The following is a 21047-nucleotide window of genomic DNA, read 5'->3' on the forward strand; positions in this document are numbered from 1 at the left end:
AAGCTGCATATGAGGTCCCTGCTGACCTACAGGCCCGTGTAGGGTAGGGTAGCAGCTCTCGTGAGGTCTGACATGAATGGCTTGAAACCCTTTGAGAGGACAATAGAACAAACAACAGAAACAATGCCCCTAGCCCTAAAACAATAACAGCTGCTAACAATGAAGAGAATTACAAGCTCACGAGAGCTACTACACTTCTGCCCCTGTATACGTATCTATGCAGTTGTGTGTGTATTTCTAGGTAGTGTAATTAAGATTTAGCATGATGAGCAAATGATGAAAATAGTGTATTTATTCTTATAAATAATATACATTCTCTCTTTCTGAAAACAGAAATTTTCAAAATAGGTGTATATATTTACAACATTGATGCGCTATGAGTGAAGTATATTCACGTCCCAACTAGGTCATGTTGAATTTCAGTGAAAGCCGATGTGAGTTTCTGAAGGCGTTTTTCCAAAGTTTTCTTCGTTATTGCATTCTCTTGTAAAAGTACGCGCATTTCATCCTCCACTTCTAACACCTGCAAAAAGATCAATGGTGACCTATTAATTAATTTCAAGAAATAAATTTTACCTCGCTCGAACTTATACCTCTCGCTTTGCTCGAGGACTGAAGATAAATAAGCGAAGGATTAAGCAAAGGTTGATTTGTGACAAGTCTATACCAAAATAATGATAGGGGTGATATTTCTTCCTCTTTCAAGAAAACCGCCCTAAGTTTCTTATCTTGTTGTTCCTCCAGCGATTAAGAATTGATCACAGAATTCATAGAAGGCTGTTTTAACACAGCCAAAAGAACTTTTTTGAACAGTGCTTAAGGTGAGTATAAATTGATGTAATGTTAGGTTCTTGTTCAAGCTCATATTTGTGTTGAGATTTAGCTAAATGGTTCTCTACTGTGAAGTGATTGTACCGCGAATAAAAGAGGTCAAGGAACGTTGGAAGTATAAAGTTTATCATGTCTTACCCTAGAGTTGGCCTGTTCTATCTCACGTTGCTTTTCATTGGTCATTGTTAGAATCTGTTGTTCATGCGCCTGTCTTTCTTGCTCGAGTTGTTTGCGGAAAGCGTCATCACAGGTTTTTAACCTCTCCACAGCGGAACTAAGCATTTTTAAAGGAGAAAACGCCGTGTAATAAGATACAAACAATAAAAACAAAAAACAGGAAAAATACTCTCTGGGTTATTAAATAACTTTTCTGTGTTTGTGTCAATCCTGCCCACTTTATAGATGGTTTTTAGTAACAAGAGACTTGCAGTTTTTTTTATCATTGCTCCTCTTGTTTGATGTTGTTCTGGATACAAACAAAACTTCAAGACGTGTTAGCTTACTTGGCCGCTTGGATAGCTTTGTCTCTCTCCTCAGTCAACGTTTTCTCTTTCTCCTTAAAATTGTTCCTCATCTCTACGACTTCCTTCTCCAGTTTGCCTATGAGTTCACTCTTTTCCTGCCACTTTGCTTTTAGCGTCCTGTCAAGTTTGAGATCCTTATAAGATCAAGCCGGGCTCGGTTAAAGATTTCTTATTAGGGAGTTAAAGCAACGACGATGGCGACGGGAGTACGACGCCCCGCAAAAATGAATTTATATTTCAACTGCGGATTTCGCGATTGTCTGAATCTGTTCAGAACGCCAATGGCTCTAAAATCTTGCTCGGGCTACGAAAAATTAACCGTCGGGGGTTGCGTTCCTCAGACTACGCAGAACTTGGTCATCTCAAGTCCTGTACAAAGATTTATAATGCACTTGCACAGCTATTGTATTGCTTAATATTAAACCTTTTGTTTGGCTACGTTCTCGTTACCGGTAAAGGAAGCGCAGACTAAGTTGATTGCTGCACGAGGAAAAACTGGGCTACAAGAAAGAAATATCAGGCGAAAACAAACGGCCACTCAGGTGGCTACAAGGCTGAGACAGTAGGGGAAACAGGTGTGCGTTGCGTTTATTCCCGTCGTTTTGGACGACGAAGGGTATATCTACAAAAAAAAAACTGTAAAGATTGCACAATCCTTAAGCAACCAATGCGAAACTTACACGCACACGTGCGAGTTCCAAAGCCAATTCGTCATGGTAAGCACGCGTCACGTTTTGAAGCATCCTCGTACAAACCTCGCAGGCTCAGTGACCTTCAGACCGGACAATATTTCAGTTGCTAGGGGTGCTTTCCATTATGCCAAACCGACCGGTCAGAGATCACTGGGAATACCCGAGGAAAACGGGACATTTTCCAATTAAACCGAGCCAACCAATAGGAATGGCTCTTACCATTTTTAATCCCTTTTCCGAATTCCCTAATTAGGGCAAAGAACCGGGTCGTCAAAAATGGAAAAGCGAATTTCGGTCGGAGATATTCCGACCGAAATAAGTGGACCGCCTCCAGAGGTGATCCCGAATATTCCGGTCAGCAGAAACCGAAACGGACGTTTCTATTTGAATTCCGACTGAAATTTCCGGAACCTTTGGCACAATGGAAAACACCCTAGGTGATAGGGAAAGACCTTGCATCGAGTGCTACGTCAGGTAACAACATTTTAAATGTACCTGTGACTTTCTTTGCAAGTCTGAAGCTCGCCTTGTGTATTTTTTAATTCTTCTTTGAGTGATTCCTTGCGATCAATAAGCGCATCCATTTGCTCCTGTTAAATTTGAATAATAAGTCACAGTATAAAGTTAATGTATAATGCACAGAAAGAAAGGGTCACGAGCGACTTGTTATGGAAAGACGGCTCAGAAAAGACAGATTATAAAGGATTTGGAAATTCGCTTAGTTACTTTTTCACAGTACTGTGGAAAGACCTGTTACTGCGGAGGCGGCGTGGCCGAGTGGTTTAGGGCGTTGGATTTGAAATCTGGGGGTCCCTGGTTCCCTGATTTGTTCTTGGTAGTCCCGAGTTCAACTCCTCCACCTCGTTGTTGCTAACTGGTCAGCCTCCCAACAGTTGGGATTCTTAATAATTTATGTTCAATTTACAATATTTGGTAGTTTATTTACAGTGTCCCCAATTAGCACAACAGTGCAAAATAGATTCGACACGCAAATAAGGTTATTTATTTTCATTTTATTTTTCGTAGATATGCTGTGTAAAGAGAATTTAGAGGCAAATCTGACCTGCAGCTCCTGATTAGCAGATGACTCGGCAGCTAACTGCTCTTCAAGATTTCTCTCGCGTGCTTTGCTGTCCTCTTTCTTCTGGCGCATGTCGGAATCTTGATCTGCAAGTTTCTAAAGAAGACAGACAAAGCTTTAACGGTTGATGTTTTTAACGTTCGTTCGTCCGTCCGTCCGTCCGTCCGTTCGTTCGTTCGTTCGTTCGTTCGAGGCGTCTAATGGTTAAGGCCCCAGGCTCCAGATTGAGCGGTCTGGATTCAAGCCCTGGCCAGGGTCATCGTGTTGTGTTCTTGGACAAGACACTTTACTCTCACAGTGCTTATCTCCACCCAGCTGAATAAATTGGTACCGGCGAACCTAATGCTCGAGGTTAACCCTGCGATGTACTGGCATTCCATCCAGGGAAAAGGGGATATACTTCTAGTCGCTTCACACTTCAGAAACCGGAATAAGTCAAGCTGAATGAGCCGCTGGCCTGACGCAGACTTATTCTCTAGCTTATGAAAGTTAGCCCGCGGAATACCTTTCGTTGCCGAGGGTCGTTGCCGAGGGTTTTCCCGTGAGAACTGACCATAACAGATCCTTGTAAAATGTCCCGTAACCGAGATAACAGAAAACATACTATGCCATAGCGCATATTACCTTCCCGTGAAGAAAAGGGTGTAGCAACCTTTCCTATTCAGAGGCAGATTAGGAGAAAAGGTGAGAATTATTTTGGGTCAGAGGTGTGAATGAGGAATGTCGAACAAAACTATAACAACGAACTTGGGTATGGGACACACTAACCTCTTTGAGTTTTCTAATGGAGTCCGTCTGATCCTCAATAACTTTGGACTTGATAGCTATCGTTTCATTGGCACTCTGAGACAAAATTTATGACCGAAAGATGATGTTACTTGTTAAAGACGGCAAAGAAGTTTCTTTCAAATGAAAACGATTTTCAACAGCTAAGTGACACAAGCTACTCGGAAAATACCGTAAAAGTCGAATAAATAGCGTGATGTATTAAGCAGTGTTCGGGGAGGGAGCCCTATCTCGGGGAAGCTCTCCTTCCCCTTTGAACGCCTAACACGTAGCCTAGATTAGCTTTTGTCAACGTTTGCGATGTGAAACAATGTTATTAACTACGTCTGGTAGCCTCACCTGGCATTCCTTCTTCAGTTCGCTAACTTCAGCTGTCAGTGCTTCAATGCGAGCTTCCATTCGTCCGCGATCTTGAGCGAGTGAAGATCCTGTTGACAAAACAACTGGCCTTGAATCTTGACCGCTTGTCAAGTGCAATTACCGCTTGTCGAGGTTAACGGTGAAAATGTTGCTACGTGAGCTCGTGTTATTAGTTTTGATTGGAGAATAAGAATTGGAAACTCCTGGCCTGAGTTGTTCGGAAGGTGGATAACGCTATCCACCGGAAAAAACCACTCTATCCAGCGGACAGCGTGGTTTGTTTTGTTAACACTTATCCACTAGATAGTGATTTATCCGGTGGATAGCGTTATCCAGCCTTCGAACAACTGAGGCCTGCTGTAGACCACAAGAATTTCCAGCTTCATTTCAGCTTACTTCCTCGACTTAATGAGCAGGAGTTGCGCAGAGGTGAGCGCTCGCCTCCCACCAATATGGCCGGCGTTCGATCCCGAACCTGACGTCATATGTACGTTGAGTTTGTTGCTGGTTCTCGTCCTTAGATCGAGGATTTTTCTCGTTGTTCTCCTGTTTCCTTTTATCCACAAAAAGAACACTTCAAAGTTCCAACTCAAATGGAAACGGTGCACCAAACGCCACTCCAAGGAAGTGCCAACGCGTATTTTAAATTTCATTATACTGTAAGATGTTGCTTTTTACTACAAATTAATTTCCACTGGACAAACTATGCGTGTTGTGCTTTGTTTTGTACTACCTTGCTGCGCGAGTTCCTCGCTCCATAACTTTCTTTCAGTTCTCAGTCCTTCGATCACTGATCCTTGTGCTCGTATCTGAGCCGTTAACTTAGCTTTGTCCTAAAATAAACAAAAAAAATATCTCTAAAACACACTTTCAGTAGAACAAATGGACCATTCTTTGCGTACACAACGACTGAATAGTGTACAAGCTAAATTGATAGATTAGTGTGGCTTGCAATCAATTGAGCGTCGTAAAACCAAAACCAAAGTATTTTTTTAAGCAAGTAGCTCTCGGTAAAGGACTGACCTGTTCCAGTACTTCCAATCTCGTCAGCTGTCTGTTAGCTTCGTTCAGTTGTTTCTCTAAACTCTGTATTCTTTCCTGGAGAAACAAGATAGAAATTTCAGTTAGACAATATACTCGTGTACATCCACCTCACTATGTGATGAGATGGTTAGCAAACAGTGTTTATCCCAGGGATGATGCGCTCACCCTAGGGATGAAGATATCCCATACATACCTTGTAATCTCCGACTATTTCTTGTCTCCCACGCGACAGTTCAGTGATTCTTCCACGCTGCTCCTTCACCATCTAAGCGTGAATATAGAATAAAAACTGAATTTACTAAATAGAGCGTTTTCACATGACGTCACGGCAACCACATTGGTGTTCCAAAACAATGAAACGGCGGCCATGTTGGTGTACCAAACCTATCCTGTGTGAATTGAACTCTTTTCTTATGTAAACACTTTCTTTTGTTCCGATAAATTTGCATAGCTGCTGGCCACGTGAGTGAAAACGCTCTATAGTGGGTTTTCTTGGAGGCAATTTTAGTGTTCCCAATTAAACAGTAGGGGATGTTGACATAAGAAAAGAACATATTTCCCCATGGGAGAGAAATGTCACTTTTTGGGACGTGACGTCATGACACGTGGAGACGCTCACTTCAACCTCGATCCCAGGCTCTCTTTCCTTTGCCTCCCTCAACGAGAAGGAGGGCAAAGGAGAGAGAGCCTGGGATCGAGGTTGAGCTCTGTTCTCGTTCAGAGTAAACTTTAACTGTGTCTCATTTGAACTTACGAAGAGTTTTCGATTGTTATTTCCAATCAGAAATGGTAAAGGTTATCATACTGGTAGGGTATGTTCGAGGCTTGTTGCTAAGTAACTCCTCTAACAAAACCGCGGGCTCAGAGACAGGATTGATATGAATTCAGACGGAACTATAAAGAACAATGAAACTGCTCTAGTACAGGGGAAGGGTAGGGACGAGTTGTAGAGTCGTTAACAAGCTTATAGAAAATGAAGTTAGATACAGGTACGTACCGCCGTGAGTTCGTTCACCATGGTGGTTGCTTTATTTTCCTTCTGTTTAATAGTGTGCAGAGCTTCTTTCTGTTGAGCGCTCTCATCGCTTACTCGTTCAAATGCTTCCTGAAGCTATTTGGTACAAAATAACAAAACAAGCTTAACATTTGACCGCTACTAAACGACATATTTGTCATTCTTATAACTTGGCTCATTGAATTTCTTTTAGCTACATAAAAATCAGTTAGGTTTAAATGACTGTAAAGGACTTAAGTGGTAACAATGGCGTGGGTCGATGTTATTAGCACCCACCTCTCTAAATCGATTCGCTTCTATCTGAAGACCCATTCTAAACTCGTCTTCCAAGGCGGCATAGTCCACGTCTCGTTTGTTCAGCCTGTTATGGTGCAGTCAAGAGGACCGTGTTAGGATTAAAAACTTTTCAGTTTTCAAAAAGTTAAAAGTTAAGTTTTTAGAAAGTTAGTTAGAAAGTTAGTTAGAAAGGTAACTGTCTGTATCAATCCAATAGACTGGAAAAGCCTTTTAGCCTTCAACGCCTGACTTTATCCTGGATAAGAGTATTGCTACACCCCCCACCCCCCACCCCCAACTCCCCCTGTCCATCGAAGGCAATCCCCGCCGCACTTTGCCAGGTTGCCGTAATTGTTCGACATTACCTATTTATTCGCTGAGCTGGAGAGGGACTTTAGGAATACAATGTATTACGCAAGTACACATAACCCTGGCGAGGGCACGAACAAGATGTCCTAGGAGTTACCCAGCCACCACGTCTCACGCACGATGTGAGTGCGCAAAGTCAACCAATTTAGTTTCCATCGAACACGTTACCTATGGCCGAACTCGATTCTTACCTGTCTTGATAATCTTTTACGATCTGCTGATGAAGACCCTCCTGCTTAGCAACCTCCCGATCTACAATCTCTCGCACCTGCTGGCTGTCCGCTCGTACCAGGCCTTCCACTGCTTTTCTGTAGATAAGAGAAATAGTTCCCGCCTCTGAGATAATACTACGGCTTTCTTGTTATACATGTTAAGAGAGTCGTTACTCTGTAAAAACTACCAAAAGCTAATTCTAGATTGTTAATTATAATAATAGTAGTCGTTTTGGTGGTTGTGACGGCGGCGGTAGTCTGTTCGTTTATGGGCGAGCAACTCGACAATTACCTGTGTTCCTGTTCTCTGTTAGCAAGCAGTTCTTGCAGCTGATGTACCTGACCCTTCAGTTGTTTAACTGAGTGTTTTGACAGTTCGCATTCCTTTGTCAAGGCGCCTACCCTCATCTGCTCCTGTTGTAACTGGGAAACCTGTAAAAGATAACAAAAATTTGTTAACAATTAAACACTTTTAATCCGACTACCAACTGGCAATCAAACGCAGCTGTATTAGCGAGTAGTCTTATTGAGGAGGACTATGCGAAAATAAGCAAATGACTGAGTATTTTTTTCTTCTGCAGGCTTCGAGAAGGTGGTAGTAATTACGAGGTGCTTCTCGATTGAAAAGTTTTTGATTAGTTTCCGACGCTTTTTTAACATCTTTTTGTTGATCTTTAATCTTCTAAACTCCTTGTCGTACGTATACCTTTAACAAGCGGTCGTCTCGCTTTGCTTATTACAAGAACACAGAAATTAAAGTCACAGCCCAAAGATGCTAACTTCATTGAATCTCGTGGAAAGGCCGCAAAATCTTTGTCCTCCTTAATTAACGAGACCCTACACATAATGTGACCCACTGACCGCCTCGGCATGCTGTTTGATCTTGTCTGTCTCCATCTTTGTTGTGGCTTGTTCTAATGCTCGCAGCGCTATTTGTTGTTCTTCTTCAGTTTCTTTCAGCCTTTTTACTTCTTCACTAAGCTCAATATTTTGTGCCTAAAAGTCGAAAAAATTAAACAACACATATCATTACAACAGAAAAAAAACTGCCGGTTTCTGCTCGCACACTATGTGGCAAACAATGAAGCAAGTTTGGGAAAGAAAAACTTCGGAATTCTCACAACCTTGAACTATCTTATCTTTTCACTACGCCATGTTAACAAAACCAGAGTGCGTTAAAAGTAAATGGCGTTTAGTCGAAATCAGCTTACAACAGGGAACGGACGGTCGTGAAGCGCAACTCGAATTTTCTCTTCTTTGTCATATATTGGCAATTGGTGAGAGCTTTTCAACTCGTTGGTGGGGCGTGAAAATGGGACAAAAGAAAGAACGCAAACTTTCAGTTGACGTCTGTAATACCTAACTGTCTGTGCTTATTAAGCTCTCTATAATAAATACCAACACTAGGACACATTGCCGCGATCTACCAAATTCTTAAAACAATCATAAGACAAATTTATGTCCATAGTTATGGAGAGCCGAGTAAAATTTGTGAGAACATCGAAGCTTTATCGCGTGTTCATCATAATTAGAACTCAGATTCAGAACGTCAAAAAACAAAAAAACATTGAAAAATAAAACGTAACTAAGCCTAACAAACAAACCAAAAACAGTGCAATCCACACCTGTATTTCATTTAGAGCTTTCTGCAGAGAATCCTTTGTTTCCTTTTCTTTAAGCAGCGCACGTTTTAATCGACTGCTCGCCGCCAGCGAAGCTTCCCTTAGTTTCTTCTCCTCTGTCTCTGTTATGTGACACGTAAAACGACAAAATGGAGATTGTACTTGTCAAGTAAATGATTACATGTATAGAAATTACCCAGTACACAGGAAAAAGTAAGTTTTCACATGATTTTCTGTTGCATGTTATTGCCTTTGCACATAATGTCGAGTCAAAGCTAGAAAACTGAAAACATTCACAAGCAAAAAAAAAACCATAAAACAAATAAATAAGGATGCATTAGAGCGGTTTTCAATTGAGTGTCGTAGAACCAAAACCAAACCAATTATTTACCAATTAGACTTCTCAGCCAATCTCAAACCGCGTAGTAAAACCAAAACCAAAACCAAAGTAATTGTCTAATTACTTTCGACACTCAATTGAAAACCGCACTAAATTATCTGTTATTAGTTTAATACATTTTTGAAAACCTGACATTCCCGCACTGGCGGATCTGCAAAATTGCTTCCACAAGGCTGTGAATATTTGAAATAAATATTGCAATCAAGTTTTGAGGAACTTACTCAACAAATCATTCCATTGCATACTTTTCTTTGTAATAATGTAACACTTTTTCTTTTTAATACTCCTAAATCTGTAAGAAGTCATTGTTATTATTCGCAATAGAACCAGACAAAAACCTTTAAGTTGCATCTCTTTAATTGCGTCAACCATTCTTCTGGCAGCCTGTTCAGCTTTCCACCTTCGCTCACGCTCAGAATCTAGTTCTTGAATGAGTGACTAAATAGGCAAAACAACAGGCCATCATGAATCCAACTGTTAATTATTCAGTTTATTTGGCACAAAAATGAAGTTACAAAAAGTAAGACAAAAACTTTAAATTAACTCATTCAACCTCCTCAGTTTATACATAGGAAATATAAGATATTTTCTGTGTCTCTATCGAGTTTTAGTATAAATCTACTAGCGTTCTATCACGAATGGCGTTCTCTGATTGGCTACGCCACTCACTATCTGCGCCCTCGTCAACTATCACTAGAAATCTCGAGCTCGTATTAATCTAATTGTTTAATAGAAACATGAGTGGGAATTCGGGACAACGAGAAATGCTGTGGGAACACGAGCCAATAGGCAGGTGTTTCCACCTCTTTTTTGAGTTCTCCCAAACTTTCACGAGTGTTTCTATTTAACAATTAGACTATGAGGTCGAGATTGCTATCCGGTGAAAGTAGACGAGGGCGTACTCAAAATGCGGCGTTTTTTCGTTTTTCCGAAGTTTTTGAAGGAAAGTTTAGATGTAAATGGATGACTAAATTCCTGAAAAGACTAAAAGAAGGACATAAACGGTTTCTTGACTTTAAAAACTTGAAATTATTGAACAAACGGGTGCGCGCGCGTAAACAACTGCAAATTTCCAATGGCAATTCAATCCGTGCGATTTTGTTAAAGCGTTAAGTTTAATAATTCGTAGAAAAATAATTGGAAACCGTGATTTGCTTTAATTGCCGCTAGAATTCTCCTAAAACAATTCTCTTTTTTCGCGCCGTCATTACGTCAACAGCTCGCGCTAGTTCTGTGTTTCTTTCGAGTTTTAGTATAAATCTACTAGCGTTCTATCACGAATACCGTTCTCTGATTGGCCACGCTACTCACAATCTATTCTGTAATAGATAGTGAGTAGCGTAGCAGTGTGCACTTGTTAACAAAATGACGGCCGCTTCTTGGCGTTTTCTAAGTGTCTATGAAGAGGGTTTTCGATAAAGTTTTGAACGACTAGTAGATTTATACTAAAACAATTAGATTATTCGCTTTCGCTTTCTATGCGTGATAGTTGACGAGGGCTGCGCCCTCGTCAACTATCACGCGATAGAAATCTCGAGCTCATAATCTAATTGTTAAAAAGAAATACGACTTCTAACCAATCAGCGCGCGTCTTTTCTCTAGGCCATTTTCTAAACAGTACCCATAAATAGAAGTACACACCATATAGACGTGCGAGGATTTTTTGTTTCAAATTCCAGACATCTCTTTGATGGTAAAATAACTGAGCGTGTACAGACACATGTTCATTTACGATAAAGAACAATACTTATAAACTGACCAGATATGTTTCATCATCTCGTGGATCTCTGACTGCCCGTCCTGTCACTGCCTTGCCTTTGATCGCCAGATGTTTTGCTTGTTGGTCTGATGGTGATGTGGAGCTTGTTGACTCGACTGTGACATGAACAGACGGCTTTGTTCGCGTCTTTATTGGTCCCTTCTTGGAAACTGGCATTCGCTGTGTTCTTTTAGCTTTGGGAGATCGTTGAATTTGTTTTCTTTTATCAGGTTGTTCAGTTGATTCAGACTCGTCAGAGTTGCTGTTTTCTATTACAAAAGAAAAACATTCTACATGTACATTTTATACTAAGCCCATTATATCATCAAATAAATTCTTAGTATAGGTTCCCTATATTACTGTATTGATGAAAGCAGTATCTTCAGGTCTTCAAAAACCAAACTTACCAACTCCTTCTTTTGTTTTCCCCGAGTGCCTTGAAACTTGGGTTCTTTCCTAAAAAAGGAATAAGTCTGAAGGCGTAAATAATTTTTTTCCCTTAATGACTGCCATAAATTTCATTTTTTTTCCCACCAGGTTGTGAGAATTTGGTTCTAAAATATAATTTATAAACATGTACTTTGACTAATTATTTGGGAGGCACAATGACCTGGTGGTTAGAGCGCCTGACTCCAGGTCAGGCAGTCCAGGTTTGAGCCCAGACTGTGGTTACTGCGTTGTGTTCTCATGCAAGACACTTACTTACAATGGTACGATGGCTCTAAAGCATGTTTCACTCCATACACACTAGGAAAGTTTGTCTTGGTTTCTTTGGAGGCACCAAATAATTCCTATTAAGAGTCTTGTTCAAGAACACAACACAGTGACCCTATTCAGAGGGACAATAATAACTATAATTATTATAGTTCCAGTGGCGGATCTAGGGGAGGGGCCGGGGGGGGGGCCGCCCCGTCCCCCTTATTTTAAGTGAAAAAAGAAGAAATGACTGAAAGAAGAAAAGCCGGCAGGGCAACTAAAACAAAACCGCCTCCCACCCCCACCCCCTTAGCTCAAAATCTGGATCCGCCACTGAGTTCTGTTCCCCGTAGAGAGTTTAGTTTTCAAGACAAGGAATAAATTTAAATATATACCCAGGACCTGAGCAACATTCAACTCACCGTGTTGTGAATCAAACGAGTGAGCTGATGTTCAAGGGTCTCTAAACGAACTTCATGATCAGCTGACAGGCTGACTCTTGCTGGTGGCTTCTTCTGCAAAGAACATCGACAAATTGAAATTACCAGCAGTTCATAACAAGAACTAAGCGGTGTGCCAATAGTAAGTTAAAGGTGGGCAAAGTCTGTGTTTTCAGTAGGAAAGCATTTGGTTTTCACAAGCAGGCAAAACATTTTAGTATCAACCAGGAGTATTTCTAGCCCAGTACATTATTTGCTGTTACCAATTTTAATATCTGGGTGGAGAGAGGCACTCTGAGAGTAAAGACTCTTGCCCAAGAATACAACACCATGACCTCAGTCAGAGCTTGAACCTAAGTTACTCATTCCAGAGTTAAGTACAATTAACTATTAGGTCACTATGCGGTGGTACAAGAAATAGAATAAATCCTTTCACTGTATCACTGCCAAAGGTATGACATTATAGTGCCAAAGTAGGGAATAAGGTCAACTCAGAATAACAGTCTGAAATCTAACAATAGATTATTCCATTCGACCAAAAATTCCAGTATGAATTTCCGGAAATTTTCTAGGGCGAATGGAACAGACTTTTTCGGTGGCTGCACCAGAGTGGAAAGCGCCCTCACACTTTTGTTCGCTTCAACTTTTTCAATGACTTCATGTCGAGGTTTAAATAGCAAATAGAGAAGCATACAGAGCACTGATACGTCGACACAGTGACTTTTTATAGCCCATGACAGCAGGGACCTTATACAAACCACAACGCAGCGAAAACGTCAAAAAACGAAGGATTTAATGAGTCGTACAATGGCTCTGCACAAGTTATAAGTCTTTGTACATTTCTTAGCTAACCTATCCAAAACAAACAAGTACACACAGGGGGCTTAATTTTTGTTGGAATTAAACGCTTTCTTGATGAATTTAAGTTAGCATTTATCGACCGACAAGTGGCGAGTAAAATATTAATCCATTTCGAATACACGTCGCCGTCATCTTTGTCTGGGATGATCGTGGTGATCGCGGCCAAAAGAACTAGCGCTGAATAAAAAATTGCGAGTTTACATAATTTCCCAAAAAGAGGACAACCTCTTGAGGTATAACCAAATTTTCGAAAACTTTTTCCTGGAAATTTCCGTTCCATTTAATTTTCATCCCGAAATTTCCTGAAATTTCGGTTGAATGGTTCGCTTTTCGGACAATTCAACAATTTCCGGATTTTCTAGAGCTTAACCTTGGAAATTTCCATACCATTTGACCCCGTTTCGAAAATTTCGGAATTTTTGGTCGAATGGTAAGCGCCCAAGGATATTGGTCAAGCTGATCGACAGAACTCATTTTTCCCCCGGCCTGTGAAAGGTGTGGTAGCCTCATGGTTAGTGTGCTCGTCACTGGATCGAGCAGTCTGGGTTCATGCCCTGGTCAGGAACATTGTGTTGTGTTCTTGGGCAGGACACTTTACTCTCACAGTGCCCCTCTCCACCCAGGTGTGTTAATGGGTAGCGGCGAACTTAATGCTGGGGGTAACCCTGTGATGGACTAGCATCCCATCCAAGGGGAGTGCAAACAATCCTAGTCGCTTCATGCTACCAAAACCGAAATAAGCTCTGGCCCGATGGGCACTTAGCTCGTATGCAGACTTTACCTTTTCATATTTCTCACTCTGGGTTTACTCTTGTCCTGATCTCATTAGAGTTACATGTATGTATGTGCAGTGGTGTGTACATGTAGTTTAGGCCATATAGCTCTAGCAGCATCAGCCAGATGGCAGAGCTGCATAATGTACTTGTCTCACATAATAATAGTTGAAGTTCTCCTTCAGTAGCATGTTGGGTGGTTAAAATAATAGACAATTCAACTGAGGCCTTGAGCAATTTTGTAATAATATTATTGCACGTTACCGTCCTCACATTTGAACAACTCATTGTCCTTATTATATATTCTAATAATTATTTGTGTCACCTACACCACTTTTTATATGATATCACACACAGTGGAATATTTTCATTACGTTCCCTGACAATACTGTAGATTAGTGAATAAAACTTAGAATAATTAATTCCATTCTTTAAAAATGAATACCAGTAGCTCAAGCACTTTTTCCGTGTTTACATAGCCTCATCTAAACACGAGGAGGGTTGGGAGAATTTAAGATAGTTATGCAAACACAAGACATAGTTGAGGGTTTGCATAACTTTCGAGAATTCTCCCAGCCCCCAAGTGTTTAGATGAGGCTATGTGAACACGGAAAAAATGCTCTATTGCTTTTATAAAACAATTCTCAAAAATACGCGCGAATCTAAAACGTCACAACAGTGTTTACATACTCTCATCTAAACACACCTATCGACCAATGAGAGCGCGCCTAGTAGCTCAGTTATTTTATAAAACTCAATAGAAACACAGAACTAGCACAAGCTGTTGACAGACGTAATTGTGACCCAAGCGAAGAGAATTTACACTTTGATAATCAAAGTTAACAAGTTGTTTTCCTTTTTTTAGTCACAGTGTTTTCTAAAAGAAATAGAAAACATGTTCTCCCTGTTTCTATCAAGTTATAGAAACACTCGTGAAAGTTTGGGAGAACTCGAAAAAGCTGTGGAAACACTCACCTGCGGCTCATGTTCCCACAGCATTTCTCGTTCTCCCAAACTTCCACTCGCGTTTCTATAACTCGATAGAAACATGGTACATGTTTTCTATTTCTTAAATAGTTATTGTATGACATGCTGCTAACAAGTTCCCAAATGCAAGTAAAGGTGCAAGTAAATGTACATGTAGACATGGCATCCTCTGCAAATAATAGAAGGTCCATACCACTGGGGGATCTTCTGTTATCCTCTCCTCTCCAGTGTCTGTCTCTGATGATAACAGTGGCCCTCGTTGTCTGAATCTGTCCAGCACTGAGTCAATTCTTGGAGTCATAACTTCATACTTGGAATCTTTCTGTATTAAAGAACAAAGGGATTGTACAATTATATTGTGTTTCGCATTTATTAAGTCTACATTGGATACCCACCTTATGCTAGAGAAACCAGAGTTACCAACTGTGGTAAAAGACCTTTAAAAAAGATCTTAAAAGATCTTTGAAGATCTGGGCACAGAAGGATATTTTGTGTATCTTGCAGAGTTCCCATTAACGCACAGGTGTTCATCTTATATGCACAAAAAATGAAAAGGATGCACAGTATATTGGTAAAGTACATCCTTGGGTGCAGGAAAAAGTTCCGAAAATTTTAGTAATAGGCAGAGGACCCCTGAATAGCAAAAAGAACCCCCAACTGTTTGGAACTGGGGTCCCAAGGACCCTTAACTATCAAAACAACTTGTTAGCAAGCCAAATGCACTGGCCCTTGTTGTTCAAAAATGGATTATGCTATCCACCAGAAAAATCGTTATCCTGTGATAAGTGTGGACAAAACAAAATACGCTATCTACTGGATAGTGATTTATCCAGTGGATAGTGCTATTCACCTTTCGAACAACATGGGCCTGATCAGTAAACTATATTTGTAACAGAAACCTACTTACCAAAGGGCTCTCAGTAGAACTTTCTGATTTAAGATACTCTACATAGTCCTCCATTTCTACAAATAAAAATAACAAAATTAGAGAGCTGCATTTACAACAAAACAGCTTAGCATAAAACAAAGGAAATTAGCAAAAATTCAACTTACATTGTACATAAGAAATTCAGTTTAGCCAGTCCTGTGTACAGAAAGTTGGCTGCTTATTGAGGCTTAAATTTCAAACAGTCAAACTAGTCTATGAGTCATACATATGAGTACACATGTATTGTGTTCTCATTTCCGTTATTGAGAGCTACAGTAATCATATATAGACTGACTTGACCCGAACAGGTTGACTGGAGTGCTATTCCACAAAACATCTGCAGCACTAAGGCCAAGGTGTCCAGGTGTGTGGATTGGTACTGAGCATACAGGACAACAAGGACAAAGAGAGAACAAAAAGATACAGGTAGATTTCTTGTATCTCTTACTAACCCTTCTGTGCCCCCTTACTGCCTTCTCTTATTTGACCAAAGAGATAACAGAGATGGATTGGGAAAAGAAACATGGTAATTTCAGAACATAGAATGGAGAGGAAAAAAAAACAGGATAATTTGTACCCATAAACACATTGTCCCTTGTTGCCCCTGGCTTTCCCGTCCGGTCAAGCCCATCTAACACTTCCAGTGTTTTCAACGCTGTGAGTACACCAGATCGGTAAGCTGATATCTCACACACAGGATTAGCTTCTCCATATTGAGACAGTGTAAGTTCTTTAAGCATTCTGCAGCCAATAAGACAACTGATTACATGATCCAGTGAGGTGAGCTGGTTTCCATGGAGATATAAGTTCCTCAAGTTAAAGACAGGTCCATGAAGTTTCTTCAACCCTGATAGATTATGAATTGCATTGTACGATAAGTCCAGCCTCATCAGATTCCTGCAATGACAGGAATTAAAATGCTTTTTAGGTGAAATGAAAATGTGAAATGAAGGGAAACTGAAACGTTTTTGACAGTGTTTAGGCTAACTGAAGTAAAATCAAAAAAAAAAAATCATAATATTAAGAGCGGAAGCCACATCAGCTCTATCTGGTTTTCATGCAGGTCCTTTATACTGATCAAATTGGAATTTAGAAATGTTGGTTTTTGAGGAGGAAGGGAAACCAGAGTACCCAGAGAAAAACCCTTGGAGCAAGGCGAGAACCAACCCACATATGACAGCAGACTGGAATCGAACCTGGGCCACAATGGTTTTCATACGGGTCCTCTGTGCTGATCGAATTGGAATTTAGAAATGTTGGTTTTTGAGGAGGAAGGGAAACCAGAGTACCCAGAAAAAAACCCTCGGAGCAAGGCGAGAACCAACCCACATATGACACCGGAATGGAATCAACCCTGTGCCACAATGGTGGGAGGCAAGCGCTCTCACCACTGCACCAATTTAGTGGCCAATATCATAAATGTAGCTTTGTAATGTTAGATAGAACCAGAGAGCTGTTACACAAAAATCTACACATAATGCCTCAATAAAATTTCTCTATGACGTCTGAGGAAAACCTAACTGCATATAAAATCTACTGAAGATTCAGTTGAATCTACTGAAGCTTATCTTCTTCTCCCGTCCCTTCTCAAAACAAACACAGGCAACAAGTACTACCTCAGGTTCTCAAGTCCTTCCACAACTTGTAATTCATTGCAGGATAAGTTAAGGGTCTTGAGGCTCTTCAGACCACCTAGTCCTTGAATTCTTGTGATGTGATTTGACGACAAATCAAGATACTTGAGGTGCTGAAGTCGGTCAAGGTTTTCTATAACAGAAATGTTGTTGCAGTGCAGATTTATAGAAATCAATCCTGGATCCAGATGAAAGTCAAACAGACTGTTTATCTGTGAATCTATAAAACAGATCTCCTTTGGAAAAGTAGTGGAAACCACATCATCACTTTCTGTTGCCATCGTTGTTTTGCTCATATATTCGCAGATTTTCAGTAGAGTTAAATATTTTTCTCATTATATCCAGCCATATAGATACCCTTTGATTATTCATCTCTATTAAGGTATATCTCCAAGAAATAACATGGCAAGTCTTGACTCAAAATTGTGTTAAACAAGAATCAGAGCAAATAAAAATATATTTTTTTTAAAATGGCGCCTAATGGTATCGTCCGCTGGCAAGAGTTTCCAACTGGGTGGTGTAACAGGCATAGAGTGTCATTGTACACGGCCAGTAACTTCTTTCTCAGGGTTTGTTCTAGTCAGTTAGCATTCTACAGTGAAACTCCGTTATCAATCTGATCACTAACGTGCCACAAACATTTGGCCGTGTTAACGTACGTAGTGACCGTATTAAAAGGATTCTTTAAATAAGAAAATGAATAACTGAGCTTTTGTTCGGGCCCGAAATGGGGGCGTAAACAACGAGGTACAGTAATTTCAAATGGTTAAAAGTAGGCCTTGGCGGATTGTGCTAGCATAATTTTTGGCATAATTGGAGCAAAAAAGCATAATTTTTTAAACGAGCACTGCCACGGTATAATTAGCAAATTTTAGCACTTTTTGGAGCCTAAATTCGTAAAATTTTGTATTTTCTACATAAATAAGTTAAATTTAGGTAGTATGTTCTTGCAATGTGTGTTTTAGCTACGCTAATAGTAATATTGACTTTGTTCTGACAGGCTTAGTTACTAGGCCTCTTTTGGCGGATTCTCGCGAATTTAGCGATCAGCAGGACAGCGCAGGCCAGCGCGATGTTGCAGTACAATAAGCGCTGATGTTGACTAGTGTATATTATTCTTATCTATGTTTATTCAAGAAATTATTGGTGCTGAAAGAACTCAGAACTGCCAAGACAAGTTGATTTACTTCGTGGCTTGATACGCTATAGTTTGAGTTAGTTTAAATCGATCGTTAAGTCGTTGAAGGCATTTTACAAACGGTTCAGAGATGCGAGCAGCTAATTTGGACAGCTGAGCGCCGAGACAAACTGCCATAAAACAAATAAATTTACAACAACAGTTTATTTGAAAAACATCATAATTTGGTGTCGTTATTGCGCGCCTACATGTACAGAATATACGTCATTTTGTGAGCATAATTTGGGAATTCAGGAGCATAATTTGGGAATTCTGGCATAATGTTGGCATAATTTGGCAAAATTTCGAGCACTGCTAGTGGCATAATATGCCACTTTTAGGAGCACAATCCGCCAAGGCCTAGTTAAAAGCGCTCTATCATATATATATATTTTTTCATCACTTTCTATTATTTGTTTTGAGTGCTAGTAGCGAATATCTTGTCCTAAAAGCCTGGGGGGACTTTCATATAAAAAGGACGGGGGTACTGGTCGTACCTTTTAGGGGCCGGGTTATAAACGCGGTTTTGGTGCAGCGGGAGCTTTTGCGATACCCTTTAGGGTGTTGAACCGGAAAAAAATTACAGGAGATTATGTGTTGTTTTAGGGGAATTAGTACCTCTTAAGGGTGAAAACGTTTCAAGCCCACAAAACAGGATCTTGGTACCTCGTAGGGGTTCTTTTCAAAAGTTCCGACGAGCACCCCCCGTCCGGAAAAGTCCGGAAAACTGGAAGCCCAGAATGCCGGAAACTAAGGCCCGAAATCCTAAAACCAGGAATGAAGTACATTTGTTAACCTCCCAGAGCTCGTTTTTCAGGGAAATCTATAAGACCAGATTTTTTGCAGCGGTAAAAGACATAAATTTGAAAATATCGAGAAAACTGCCTTTACAAACCCTACTGTTTTCGTGTTTAAAATTCGTATCCCGCTGGAAGAGATGTGATGTAAAAATTTTGGAAGATTTCACCGAGGGAAATTCATGAAAATCACAATTAAAGCCATAAAAACAGTAAAAAACGCATTTGTTTGGGCATTTATAATTTAAGACTAAATCCCAAAATTTTAACAGAGATGATAGTAAAGCACTATTTAATTATTGCTTATTACATGTAATAAGTTTGAGAGGACTAGGTGTGAAAGCGAATGCAAAAACAGCATTCAAAACATAACACTTGCGCACGCAACGCCATAAATGATTACCCTATGGAGCCACCTTAAGGTGCTAAGGGGCACCAATATTAAACTAAGTTTTTAACATGGATACAGTTTATTAAGGTGCGAAAAAATGATTTTCTCAGGCAATAAGAACTTCATCCTGTACGTTCTCTCGTTCAAATATTGCCGAAATTCTTTGTATTCTTGCTGATTTTTTCGGCCTGGTAGACATCTAAACAAGAGACAATGGGTGCATTTCTTTAGGGTGAACTGGATCTGGATCAGAAATCCAAGGTCACTCCGGATCACGGTGCATCCTCATCAGCCTCGTTCCCACCGAGGTTGCATCATCATAGGAACTGATGAATCCACTCTGGTCATGTTGGATGACCAATCCTTATCGAGATCACCCCAAAGGAACGCACCTTTGATCTAGCCTTTGTGCAAAATCAATCTCCGGCGACTCTCAGAAATGAGCTGCTAATTCTCCATTCTCGTCTCCAGTGCCACCAACACGTGATCTAAAGAAATGGAGGCTCTGGGGACGAGAATGCCAATTCTCAGAAGTGGACACATTCACGCATGAGCAAAATATTGTCTGCAGCAAAAGTTGGTTACGCGCATGACTAGATCATTATTCGCAAAGAGTTATTAGGTGGCGAGCTTTCGACCAATCTGCAAAGGATGGAAGATTGCGCTAAATAATAACGATTATTTGTTTCTCCAGCTTCTCACGGGTCCGGTATCCTAAATCCTTGAATCTGATTGGCTTATCGCGCGCTACAGCGGTCGGGATTTTTCCCATCCGGACCTCTAGTACGGACTGCTCCGAAATTTCCAACTTTGGCAACTTTTCAAGCTTTTTGTTACGCTGTAAAACAACATCAAATGTAAACATCCAACACAGAGCCAAACAATTATGGATTCCGAGCAAACAGTACCGCTTTTTGTGCCCGAAATTTCAAACGCACGCGTAAGCCAGATTTGAACTGAAAGGTTTCAATTAAAATTAAACTCAAAAGTTGCTTTCAAAGTAATACGGTAGAGAAAAAAAATAAGCATTATTTGCCGGCCTTAGTCGGTCCGTATTGGGAAAAGGTGGCCAAGAGTCGTACTCAAGACCGAGGGCACAGTTTTCCCCAATACGGACCTCCCGCCTGGCAAATAACATATATGAATAGCAGAGACATTCAGATATCGACTACAACATCAGTTGTACCAGTCATTGATCAAGGGTTATCAGTGCACATGTCAGCCCTGATGTTAGTGAAATTGCATTGATTCGTATATTTTCTCTTTCTGAAGAGCCTTAAACATCTCCCAAAACTATTCCTATTTTAACTAAATCTCGTTCCCAGATCTCTTGTGGACGAAGCCGAAGCGAGCTCGCCTTCGGCTTCGTCCACAAGAGATCTGGGAACGAGA

At 40.5% G+C, this 21047-nt stretch overlaps 1 protein-coding gene across 1 annotated transcript; it reads right to left on the minus strand.

The window, feature by feature from the left end:
* Positions 1-274: 274 nt before the first annotated feature.
* LOC110065836 (leucine-rich repeat and coiled-coil domain-containing protein 1-like) lies at positions 275-17763 on the minus strand. Its single transcript, XM_020773000.2, has 24 exons — positions 17273-17763; positions 16234-16553; positions 15636-15691; positions 14922-15050; positions 12090-12182; positions 11379-11427; positions 10972-11240; positions 9551-9650; positions 8816-8934; positions 8052-8186; positions 7483-7622; positions 7170-7286; positions 6610-6694; positions 6316-6429; positions 5512-5583; positions 5298-5372; positions 5008-5107; positions 4254-4342; positions 3897-3971; positions 3111-3224; positions 2543-2637; positions 1335-1472; positions 970-1105; positions 275-523 (listed from the first exon to the last, which is right to left on the minus strand). Exons 1-24 carry the CDS (start codon positions 17584-17586, stop codon positions 392-394), a joined length of 3066 nt encoding a protein of 1021 aa, XP_020628659.2. The 5' UTR covers positions 17587-17763; the 3' UTR covers positions 275-391.
* Positions 17764-21047: the final 3284 nt, after the last annotated feature.

Source organism: Orbicella faveolata, unplaced genomic scaffold (genome assembly GCF_042242905.1).
Source record: "Orbicella faveolata isolate gen_17 unplaced genomic scaffold, um_ofav_v1 contig_3, whole genome shotgun sequence".
Lineage (NCBI taxonomy): Eukaryota > Metazoa > Cnidaria > Anthozoa > Scleractinia > Merulinidae > Orbicella > Orbicella faveolata.